Source organism: Haliotis cracherodii, unplaced genomic scaffold (genome assembly GCF_022045235.1).
Source record: "Haliotis cracherodii isolate W230 unplaced genomic scaffold, xgHalCrac1.p SCAF_5, whole genome shotgun sequence".
NCBI classification, from domain to species: Eukaryota; Metazoa; Mollusca; class Gastropoda; order Lepetellida; family Haliotidae; genus Haliotis; species Haliotis cracherodii.
This window is the reverse complement of record NW_027266308.1, coordinates 70,205,936-70,219,538: the sequence shown is the minus strand read 5'-3', so window position 1 is coordinate 70,219,538 and position 13,603 is coordinate 70,205,936. Positions and strand designations below refer to the sequence as shown.

The window sequence follows — 13,603 nt, the reverse complement described above, 5'->3', positions numbered from 1 at the left end:
TCGCCAAGTCTCGCGATCAGTCATGTGATTCAATATTGGTAGCAAAAATTACCATCATTTTGCGATTCTTCTACAAACGTAAGTGACAAATTATATATCATGAGAAGATAATCACCATAGAAGAACTCGGACAAGAAGTCCTTATATCGACTGTATTCAGCAGCAACTGCTTTACATCTTACAAATGTCGAAAATAAAATTCGTCTGCTATAGATTCTACGAGATTGTAATCAAAATGGCATCTTCCATGAGGGATCTTCCGGTTGGCATGGATTAGGCCTAGTTTATGTGAATACTCCACTCAGTTAACGGTTGTCATCCTTCATTTTCTGGTAATATTTAACCAAAGTCTCTTCTACAATCTGACACGACCACACAATTACTACTAGACTAGCTATGACATGATATGCTTATGTTTTGGAAATTAACTGTAAATCATTCAGTTCAAATTTAAAAATATAAGCAGCCTTAGAAATTGGCACTAGTCTTGTAATCCGTGCCAAACTGCCCAATAGTTAAGGTATCATAAGGACTAGTAGAAATTTAGTAGAACCTTTCCTGAACAATAGTCTTGTGCATTTCAGGATATAAAGTGTTATAACAAAACACATAGGTATTTTACACACAAAAAATTCTAAAGTGCATGTATCATTAAGAAAAGAAATCTACTTACCAAGGTGCTTTAAGTCAATTCCAGAGACAAAAAATTTCCAAACATGCATAGAAAGTAGTTTCAATGTTCAAGTGAAACTGCTGAAATCTCATACTCCATAATCAGATTCCAAAACAAAACTGGAGGGATGGCATGGCCTAAAGCTACCGGCGCAACATTGCAGCCGTGCGTAAAGTTATTTTTTTTTTGCTGATATGTAGCCTTGATTGCAGCACCTGTCTACTATATAATCTTCCTTGTGATGCTTCGAGCTGTACTGATACGTCAGGAAGTGTTGCTATTTCTGTTAATCTTACCAAAATAACATATCATGCATTGTTGAATGTGTGAAATTACCTTTGATCTTGACATTGTGAATAATTAAGAGAGCAATTAAAGTAAGTAAGTAATCAAATTGTAGGATAAAATCATGTCTTGAATATGCAATGAAAACTAGAAATCACATGTATTGACATAATTGTGGATGAGTGATGTGCTGATCCCTCTCGGTCAGACAGAACACCATGGTATCACTGGAAGTTGTCTGGAACTGTCGTCATCTACAATCTCCCTCTCAACATCTGCAGCGGGTGGCCGCCAGTCAGTGCATCACAGGTCAGGAAAACATGTCTTCTTTATTCTCAGTAGTCTCTGCCCTGGCGCAGGTGCATATCTATTCCCAGTCATCAGTAGGATTAGCATGATTAGAGAAGTAGGACGATATCCCTTTTCATGTTTCACAAAAATGTTTCTTCAGTCAGTTGTTTATAAAGGTCATTTTTATTCTGATGAAATGGTCTTAAACCACTAGCTGCAGACCCACTTGAGTTAATTTTGTCTTGTAAATATACTCAATAATAGCCCCTTGGCAAAGTGTAAAGTTTTTATTGTGCAAACTGCAGCTTGCATCAGTCAACATATCTGCTTCCTCTACTTTTGTTGAATGAGTATGTCAATCCAGAGTATGTTACTCAACTAACATTGACACATCTTTGTCCAGCCAATGTCGACAGGACAGTGGATGTTTTGTCCAGTGCAGTAGACATCATGAAGGACCTTGAATTCCTGGCCTCCGAACTCTTTGTCTTGTCACGCTTCCTTATCAAAAGAAGAAACCAGATGCGCAGGCATAAGACATTACAGACACTTACACAGGTAAGTAGATCCACGTGATGTAGACATAAGACATCACAAACACTGACACAGGTGAGCAGATCCATGTGATGTAGACATAAGACATCACAAACACTGACACAGGTAAGTAGATCCACATGATGTAGACATAAGACATCACAAACACTTACACAGGTGAGCAGATCCATGTGATGTAGACATAAGACATCACAAACACTTACACAGGTGAGCAGATCCATGTGATGTAGACATAAGACATCACAAACACTGACACAGGTGAGCAGATTCATGTGATGTAGACATAAGACATCACAAACACTGACACAGGTGAGCAGATCCATGTGATGTAGACATAAGACATCACAAACACTGACACAGGTAATTAGATCCATGTGATGTAGACATAAGACATCACAAACACTGACACAGGTAAGTAGATCCACGTGATGTAGACATAAGACATCACAAACACTGACACAGGTGAGTAGATCCACGTGATGTAGACATAAGACATCACAAACACTGACAGGTGAGTAGATCCACATGATGTAGACATAAGACATCACAAACACTGACACAGGTGAGTAGATCCACGTGATGTAGACATAAGACATCACAAACACTGACACAGGTGAGTAGATCCACGTGATGTAGACATAAGACATCACAAACACTGACACAGGTGAGCAGATCCATGTGATGTAGACATAAGACATCACAAACACTGACAGGTGAGTAGATCCATGTGATGTAGACATAAGACATTACAAACACTTAAACAGGTGAGTAGATCCACGTGATGTAGACATAAGACATCACAAACACTGACACAGGTGAGCAGATCCACGTGATGTAGACATAAGACATTACAGACACTTACACAGGTGAGCAGATCCATGTGATGTAGACATAAGACATCACAAACACTGACACAGGTAAGTAGATCCACATGATGTAGACATAAGACATCACAAACACTGACACAGGTGAGTAGATCCACGTGATGTAGACATAAGACATCACAAACACTGACACAGGTGAGTAGATCCATGTGATGTAGACATAAGACATTACAGACACTGACACAGGTGAGCAGATCCATGTGATGTAGACATAAGACATCACAAACACTGACACAGGTGAGCAGATCCACGTGATGTAGACATAAGACATCACAAACACTGACACAGGTGAGTAGATCCATATGATGTAGACATAAGACATCACAAACACTGACACAGGTGAGTAGATCCACGTGATGTAGACATAAGACATCACCAACACTGACACAGGTGAGTAGATCCACATGATGTAGACATAAGACATCACAAACACTGACACAGGTGAGTAGATCCACGTGATGTAGACATAAGACATCACAAACACTGACACAGGTGAGTAGATCCACGTGATGTAGACATAAGACATCACAAACACTGAAAGGTGAGCAGATCCACGTGATGTAGACATAAGACATCACAAACACTGACAGGTGAGTAGATCCACGTGATGTAGACATAAGACATCACAAACACTGACACAAAAGAGTAGATCCATATGATGTAGACATAAGACATCACAAACACTGACAGGTAAGTAGATCCACGTGATGTAGACATAAGACATCACAAACACTGGCACAGGTGAGTAGATCCATATGATGTAGACATAAGACATCACAAACACTGACACAGGTGAGTAGATCCACGTGATGTAGACATAAGACATCACAAACACTGACACAGGTGAGTAGATCCACGTGATGTAGACATAAGACATCACAAACACTGACACAAGTGAGTAGATCCACGTGATGTAGACATAAGACATCACAAACACTGACACAGGTGAGTAGATCCACATGATGTAGACATAAGACATCACAAACACTGACACAGGTGAGTAGATCCACGTGATGTAGACATAAGACATCACAAACACTGACACAAGTGAGTAGATCCATATGATGTAGACATAAGACATCACAAACACTTACACAGGTGAGTAGATCCATGTGATGTAGACATAAGACATCACAAACACTGACAGGTAAGTAGATCCATATGATGTAGACATAAGACATCACAAACACTGACACAGGTGAGCAGATCCACGTGATGTAGACATAAGACATTACAGACACTTACACAGGTGAGCAGATCCATGTGATGTAGACATAAGACATCACAAACACTGACACAGGTAAGTAGATCCACATGATGTAGACATAAGACATCACAAACACTGACACAGGTGAGTAGATCCACGTGATGTAGACATAAGACATCACAAACACTGACACAGGTGAGTAGATCCATGTGATGTAGACATAAGACATTACAGACACTGACACAGGTGAGCAGATCCATGTGATGTAGACATAAGACATCACAAACACTGACACAGGTGAGCAGATCCACGTGATGTAGACATAAGACATCACAAACACTGACACAGGTGAGTAGATCCATATGATGTAGACATAAGACATCACAAACACTGACACAGGTGAGTAGATCCACGTGATGTAGACATAAGACATCACAAACACTGACACAGGTGAGTAGATCCACATGATGTAGACATAAGACATCACAAACACTGACACAGGTGAGTAGATCCACGTGATGTAGACATAAGACATCACAAACACTGACACAGGTGAGTAGATCCACGTGATGTAGACATAAGACATCACAAACACTGAAAGGTGAGCAGATCCACGTGATGTAGACATAAGACATCACAAACACTGACAGGTGAGTAGATCCACGTGATGTAGACATAAGACATCACAAACACTGACACAAGTGAGTAGATCCATATGATGTAGACATAAGACATCACAAACACTGACAGGTAAGTAGATCCACGTGATGTAGACATAAGACATCACAAACACTGGCACAGGTGAGTAGATCCATATGATGTAGACATAAGACATCACAAACACTGACACAGGTGAGTAGATCCACGTGATGTAGACATAAGACATCACAAACACTGACACAGGTGAGTAGATCCACGTGATGTAGACATAAGACATCACAAACACTGACACAAGTGAGTAGATCCACGTGATGTAGACATAAGACATCACAAACACTGACACAGGTGAGTAGATCCACATGATGTAGACATAAGACATCACAAACACTGACACAGGTGAGTAGATCCACGTGATGTAGACATAAGACATCACAAACACTGACACAAGTGAGTAGATCCATATGATGTAGACATAAGACATCACAAACACTTACACAGGTGAGTAGATCCATGTGATGTAGACATAAGACATCACAAACACTGACAGGTAAGTAGATCCATATGATGTAGACATAAGACATCACAAACACTGACACAGGTGAGCAGATCCACGTGATGTAGACATAAGACATCACAAACACTGACACAGGTGAGTAGATCCACGTGATGTAGACATAAGACATCACAAACACTGGCACAGGTGAGCAGATCCACGTGATGTAGACATAAGACATCACAAACACTGACACAAGTGAGTAGATCCATATGATGTAGACATAAGACATCACAAACACTGACACAGGTGAGCAGATCCACGTGATGTAGACATAAGACATCACAAACACTTACACAGGTGAGTAGATCCACGTGATGTAGACATAAGACATCACAAACACTGACACAGGTGAGTAGATCCATGTGATGTAGACATAAGACATCACAAACACTGACACAAGTGAGTAGATCCACGTGATTTAGACTTAAGACATCACAAACACTGACACAGGTAAGCAGATCCCAGTGAGATACATGACACAATGTGGATGTGATAGCACTCAGTAGTTATAGCTTCTGCTACTGTGATTCTACTCCAGGTTGAGGGATGTCTGAAGCGCTATCAAGAAACAGACTTTGTTGGACTTGTCTGCAAAATGCATCAACATTTTAAACAGTAAGTGAGTCCCCATTTAAACAGTTAGATAAATGCATGGCCTGACTACCATGTATTACAGATTTATATAATAGAATTACACACACGAGCGCACGCACGTACGCACACATGCACGCACTCACACATGCACACACTCACACACTTCCACACACACACACAATCACACACACAGACAATCACACACACACACCAAAACACAAACAACTGTACACCCAATCACATGCACTAAACACACAGAAAATCCCACACACACACAGACAATCACACACACACACACAAGTACATGTAAAACACACACACAAGTACACTCACAACCACATGTTGTGCAGTGGAATATTAACTATAAACAAAAATGCAAATTCCCTCACTGTTGTATGCGGGGAATTAAACTTGACTATCTTGATATTTAGAAATAATTCAGAGAATTCGGGAAACTAAACGTGAATCTCTTCTTGAAAAAGATGAAGAATTGTAAATGTGACAAAATTAACTAAATATGATTCTCAAAATCTATTGCTATCAACCTATCAGTCTAGCCCTATTTTGGCTAGCATTGTTCAATGTTCAATTTTGAAACTGTTCAATGTACGTCCTATCATGACAACATTTCAAACCAAACTGAAGAGTATGCATCCTATCAATCCGAATTATCAAACTAAGGTCACGAATGTACGTCCTAACAAGACGACATCTCAAAACCGAAGTGAACTTAACTCAAGTAAGTCCGATTTTCCTCGTTTTCTACTTTCTAATCATTATTTGTGTCTGTTCAGAGCCAGACTTGGCCAGCAGACCGGCAAGGTGGTTGAGTTGCCGACACACGCTATGTTGGAGTACTTCCTGGTACGAGTGATGGGAACCACAGCGATCCTGGTACAGACCGTCAATTACTGCACTACTGCAGCAGCGTATCCTCCATGTACAAGCCACACCTCGCACTTTACGCAGGACGTGTCTACTTTAAACCTGTATGACCACTCTATACCTGGCATACCCACTTTACACCTGGCATACCCACTTCACACCTGGCATCCACTTCACACCTGGCATACACACTTCACACCTGGCAAACCCACTTCACTCCCGACATACCCACTTCACTCCTGGCATACCCACTTCACTCATAGCATATCCACTTCACACCCGGCATACCCACTTAACTCATAGCATATCCACTTCACTCCTGGCATACCCACTTCACTCCTGGCATACCCACTTCACTCATAGCATATCAACTTCACACCCGGCATACCCACTTCACTCCTGGCATATCCACTTCACTCCTGGTATACCCACTTCACTCCTGGTATACCCACTTCACTCCTGGCATACACACTTCACTCATAGCATACCCACTTCACACCCGGCATACCCACTTCACTCCTGGCATACCCACTTTACTCATAGCATATCCACTTCACTCCTGGCATACCCACTTCACTCCTTGCATACCCACTTCACTCATAGCATACCCACTTCACACCCGGCATACCCACTTCACTCCTGGCATACCAACTTTACTCATAGCATATCCACTTCACACCCGGCATACCCACTTCACTCATAGCATACCCACTTCACACCCGGCATACCCACTTCACTCATAGCATATCCACTTCACACCCGGCATACCCACATCACTCATAGCATACCCACTTCACTCCTGGCATATCAACTTCACTCCTGGCATATCCACTTCACACCTGGCATACCCACTTCACTCCTGGCATACCCACTTCACTCATAGCATATCCACTTCACACCCGGTATACCCACTTCACTCCTGGCATACCCACTTCACACCTGGCAAACCCACTTCACTCCTGGCATACCCGCTTCACTCATAGCATATCCGCTTCACTCATAGCATATCCACTTCACTCCTGGGGACATGGGTACAATGTGTGAAGCCCATTTCTGGTGTTCCCCGCGGTGATATTGCTGGAATATTGCTAAAAGCTGCGTAAAACCATACTCACTCACTCACTCACTCACTCCTGGCATACCCACTTCACACCTGGCTTACCCACTTCACTCCTGGCATACCTACTTTACACCTGGCTTACCTACTTATCCACTTCACACCTGGCTTACCTACTTATCCACTTCACACCTGGCATACCCACTTCACACCTGGCTTACCTACTTTACACCTGGCATATCCACTTGACACCTGGTATATCGACTCTATACCTGGCATACTCACTTTACACCTGGCATATCCACTTCACACCTGGCTTACCTACTTTACACACGGCATATCCACTTGACACCTGGCATATCCACTCTACACCTGACATACCCAATTCACTCCTGGCATACCTACTTTACACCAAGCATACCCATTTTAAACAAGGCATAGCAACTTTACACCTGATACACCCACTCTTCACATGGCATACCCTTTTCACACATGGCTTACCTACTTTACACCTGGCATATCCACTTCGCACCTGGCTTACCTACTTTACACCTGGCATATCCACTTCACACCTGGCTTACCATTTACACATGGCATATCCACTTTACACATGGCATATCCACTCTACACCTGGCTTACCTACTTTACTCATGGCATATCCACTTCACACCTGGCATATCCACTTTACATTATGTTCCCTGGTATTTTTCCTGGTGCCTATCAACTTACTATGTACATTGTATATGTATATACATTATTTTACATCCAGCATACGTTCCCTTCAACAACTTTTCACTCCAACCTGTAACTGACACTGTTCTTTTGTTTGTGGTTTGCTAATCTGTTCCTGGGATTGTTGTCCAGGATCAGGCAGAAATCTTCAGCCCTGAATCAGGACAATGTTGCAGAATGTATTCAAGATGTCCAGAACATGTTTTCCTTATCCATGTCCAGGGCCCTGCAGACCGACATCAACCTGGCACATCTACTCCCGCAGTCCACGATGTGTCTCGCCACCATCAGCAGAATCTGGTTAGTTGCTATGGCAACAGTAGAAACTAACTCATCAAAGTCACGAGTCATTGTATTGTCTAGGAAAAGTTATTTGGCACTCAGCATTTAGGGGCTAAAACAAGGGCTGGTCAGCTTTGAGTCAGTTTACTGTGTCTGAGTGGGGTATTCATGTTAAACTGTGGCATGGTATCTCAGTGGGCTAGCACCATAAAATCAGCATTAGTCGGGACTAGTACAAGCAGCCACGCACACATGCATTCATGTCGCTAAGTGCAATAATTTGGACGCGACATAAAGCCCCATTTCACCGCACCTCTATCAAAAACTATATCCTTTGTTTACAGGTATTTACTTCTTATGATTTGTTCCATGAAGTACTTGTGAATGCAATATCAATCTCCAACGCTCTTGGAATGCTGTTCAATTAATTTGCCCTCACTAATATTAAAGATACCTTAAACATTGAGCTGTAGGACTGGTGTTATAGATACATTAAGCATGGAGCTGTAGGACTGGTGTTATAGATACATTAAGCATTTGGCTGTAGGACTAGTGTTATAGATACATTATGCATGTAGCTGTAGGACTGGTGTTATAGATACATTAACATGGAGCTGTAGGACTGGTGTTATAGATACATTAACATGGAGCTGTAGGACTGGTGTTATAGATACATTAAGCATGGAGCTGTAGGACTGGTGTTATAGATACATTAAACATGGAGCTGTAGGACTGGTGTTATAGATACCTTAACATGGAGCTGTAGGACTGGTGTTATAGATACATTAACATACAGCTGTAGGACTGGTGTTATAGATACATTACGCATGAAGCTGTAGGACAGGTGTTATAGATACCTTAACATGGAGCTGTAGGACTGGTGTTATAGATACCTTAACATGGAGCTGTAGGACTAGTGTTATAGATACCTTAACATACAGCTGTAGGACTAGTGTTATAGATACATTAAGGATGGAGCTGTAGAACTGGTGTTATAGATACATTAGGCATTGAGCTATAGGACTAGTGTTATAGATATATTACGCATGGAGCTGTAGGATAGGTGTTATAGATACATTAAGCATTGAGCTGTAGGACTAGTGTAATGGATACATTCACATGGAGCTGTAGGACTGGTGTTATAGATACCTTAAACATTGAGCTGTAGGACTGGTGTTATAGATACATTAAACATTAAGCTGTGGGACTGGTGTTATAAATACATTAAACATTGGTCTGTAGGACTAGTGTTATAAAAACATTAAACATGGAGCTGTAGGACTGGTGTTATAAAGACATTGAACATGGAGCTGTAGGACTGGTGTTATAGATACATTAAGCATGGAGCTGTAGGACTGGTGTTATAGATGCATTAAGCATGGAGCTGTAGGACTAGTGTTATAGATACCTTAACATGGAGCTGTAGGACTGGTGTTATAAAGACATTGAACATGGAGCTGTAGGACTGGTGTTATAGATACATTAAGCATGGAGCTGTAGGACTGGTGTTATAGATGCATTAAGCATGGAGCTGTAGGACTAGTGTTATAGATACCTTAACATGGAGCTGTAGGACTGGTGTTATAGATACCTTAACTTGGAGCTGTAGGACTGGTGTTATAAATACATTAAACATGGAGCTGTAGGACTGGTGTTATAGATACATTAAGCATGGAGCTGTAGGACTGGTGTTATAGATGCATTAAGCATGGAGCTGTAGGACTAGTGTTATAGATACCTTAACATGGAGCTGTAGGACTAGTGTTATAGATACCTTAACATGGAGCTGTAGGACTGGTGTTATAAAGACATTGAACATGGAGCTGTAGGACTGGTGTTATAGATACATTAAGCATGGAGCTGTAGGACTGGTGTTATAGATGCATTAAGCATGGAGCTGTAGGACTAGTGTTATAGATACCTTAACATGGAGCTGTAGGACTGGTGTTATAGATACCTTAACTTGGAGCTGTAGGACTGGTGTTATAAATACATTAAACATGGAGCTGTAGGACTAGTGTTATAGATACATTAAGGATGGAGCTGTAGGACTAGTGTTATAGATACATTAAGCATTGAGCCATAGGACTAGTGTTATAGATACATTTGCATGGAGCTGTAGGACAGGTGTTATAAATACAATGAGCATGGAGTTGTGTAACCATGAGTGACAACGAATTAACCACGCTCTGCTACCATTTTGGTGAGCAGAAATAGTACAAGTGCAATAGGCAGGCAAAGAACACTAAATAATATACAGTAGTTTTATTTTAGTTTCAAGCAACAATTACAAACAACAATTACTATTGTACTTCAATTCACATTTGCAAAGTTTCTGAATTCCCAAATTTCTATTTTGATCACGATTACTGAATGACGAGTGTGTCAAACGATGTTGCCTATCCTGACTCTAAAGCCAAACTGACTTACAACAACACAGGGTGGTCGACACCTGGGGCACATGCATGCTTTTAGATATGTATCCGCGAAGTAAAGCAGTGTGTGCGAACTGTTTTCACACACAGGAACGAAACAGAACGACCTGTTTGGAAACATAGCATACTTACATCAATACAACCTGTGATGACAATATCCTTGTGTTAAAAATACCTTAAACATGGAGCTGAAGGACTGGTGTTTTAGATAGCTTAACATGGAGCTGTAGGACTGGTGTTATAGATACCTTAACATACAGCTGTGGGACAGGTGTTATAAAAAACATTAAACATGGAGCTGTAGGACTGGTGTTATAAAGACATTTAACATGGAGCTGTAGGACTAGTGTTATAAATACATTAAACATGGAGCTGTAGGACTGGTGTTATAAAGACATTAAACATGGAGCTGTAGGACTAGTGTTATAAATACATTAAACATGGAGCTGTAGGACTGGTGTTTTAGATACATTAAGCATTTAGCTGTGGGACTAGTGTTATAGATACATTACGCATGAAGCTGTAGGACTGGTGTTATAGATACCTTAACATGGAGCTGTAGGGCTGGTGTTATAGATACCTTAACATGGAGCTGTAGGACTGGTGTTATAGATACCTTAACATACAGCTGTAGGTCTAGTGTTATAGATACATTAAGCATGGAGCTGTAGGACTGGTGTTATAGATACATTAAGCATTGAGCTATAGGACTGGTGTTATAGATGAGCTGTAGGACTAGTGTAATGGATACATTCACATGGAGCTGTAGGACTGGTGTTATAGATACCTTAAACATTGAGCTGTAGGACTGGTGTTATAAAAACATTAAACATTGGGCTGTAGGACTAGTGTTATAAATACATTAAACATGGAGCTGTAGGACTGGTGTTATAAATACATTAAACATGGAGCTGTAGGACTAGTGTTATAGATACCTTAACATACAGCTGTAGGACTAGTGTTATAGATACATTAAGGATGGAGCTGTAGGACTGGTGTTATAGATACATTAAGCATTGAGCCATAGGACTTGTGTTATAGATACATTTGCATGGAGCTGTAGGACAGGTGTTATAGATGAGCTGTAGGACTGGTGTTATAGATACCTAAAACATTGAGCTGTAGGACTGGTGTTATAGATACATTAAACATGGAGCTGTGTGGTTCAGGTTGTAGGACTGGTGTTATAGATACATTAAACATGGAGCTGTGTGGTTCAGGTTGTAGGACTGGTGTTATAGATACATTAAACATTGAGCTGTAGGACTGGTGTTATAGATACATTAAACATTGAGCTGTGTGGTTCAGGTTGTAGGACTGGTGTTATAGATACATTAAACATGGAGCTGTGTGGTTCAGGTTGTAGGACTGGTGTTATAGATACATTAAACATGGAGCTGTGTGGTTCAGGTTGTAGGACTGGTGTTATAGATACATTAAGCAGGGAGCTGTGTGGTGTCTGTTTGTAATGCTTCTAATTTTTTGTAATCCTGCATTACTCCTTATGGCATTTAATGCTGTCTTTTGACAGAGAGACGAACTGTGTGAGATCCAGCTGCTGAAGAAACTTGTCCCAACCAGTACAGGAAGCAGCGCCCTCTCACAGTCGGCACATGACCCGGAAGTCATGACGTCACATCAAAACACACAACTGCTTTGTCATCTCCATGGATGGACGTACTTTGTATCCCTTGTGGAAATTAAAGCTTATTGTTTCTATATTTTGCGTGTTTCTACATTCATGGTATGCTGCTACATTGTTACCTGGTTATGGGCTGTTACCTTAGGGTCTTCCCATTCATAATTTGTCATGTTTATCACTTGTTGGTGGTCCTAGTCACAGAAATTTACGGGCGCAATGTTGTTGCCGCCATTTTGTTTCTTTTGCGCCATTTTTGCCATTCACCGCGTGGCCACGTAATTTCGTGTTCTGTGTTTTGAAATCTTTCTTTTGCTTGGGTAATACAATAAATTTATGTATTATGTTTTATGCTTAAAGTTTTGCCTTTTCGCTACCTTTTAGCGTAATTGTTTGCTCTCATAAACTTCAATATAATACAAAGTTTTTGAGTTACATTATGCTTTCCATACTTTGTGGTTTTGCCACATAGTTATGTTTTGCTTAAATTCCAGATTTTCTGCCTCACTGCACTTGTTGCCGCAGGAACAAATCTGGTCGGGGCCACCCCTTCTGCCGTGATTGTACGACGCCCTTTACTTTCACAATGCAGTACCGATGGTACAGTCCTTCGTCGTTGTGCTCCTTCAACTCAATACGAGTATCCAGGACACACCTCACTCAACATGCTTGTTGATGCCCCTGATATGGCTTACAACTCTTTCTATACCACTCTTGCTGTCACTTTTATTGACAACATCGTCCCTTCCGGTGACGCTCGTAACGGGACGGGTCTTCCGTCTCATCAGCCATCTACGGTGACAGCAACAGCGGCAGCGGCGCTCCCAGCGTCTGAGTATCTCAGCCGAGCTTACCAGCGCCTCCAGCA

The 13,603-nt window shown here is 41.3% G+C and overlaps 1 protein-coding gene across 6 annotated transcripts in view; it reads left to right on the top strand.

Moving 5' to 3' along the window:
• Positions 1 to 12: 12 nt before the first annotated feature.
• The window catches only part of LOC139442245 (uncharacterized), a 32,760-nt gene continuing 19,169 nt past the window's right edge, over positions 13 to 13,603 (top strand). Inside the window, exons 1-7 of one of the 6 annotated variants that reach the window (XM_071223029.1) lie at positions 239 to 332; positions 779 to 838; positions 1,167 to 1,267; positions 1,653 to 1,807; positions 5,650 to 5,726; positions 6,500 to 6,634; positions 8,602 to 8,679. In XM_071223029.1, the coding sequence (XP_071079130.1) occupies positions 801 to 838; positions 1,167 to 1,267; positions 1,653 to 1,807; positions 5,650 to 5,726; positions 6,500 to 6,634; positions 8,602 to 8,679 (584 nt within the window). In that variant the 5' untranslated portion in view covers positions 239 to 332; positions 779 to 800. Of the gene's footprint in view, positions 79 to 238; positions 333 to 778; positions 839 to 1,166; positions 1,268 to 1,652; positions 1,808 to 5,649; positions 5,727 to 6,499; positions 6,635 to 8,601; positions 8,680 to 13,603 lie in introns of those variants that run through there. The other 5 variants (XM_071223032.1, XM_071223033.1, XM_071223031.1 and 2 more) reach the window with 5 other exon arrangements.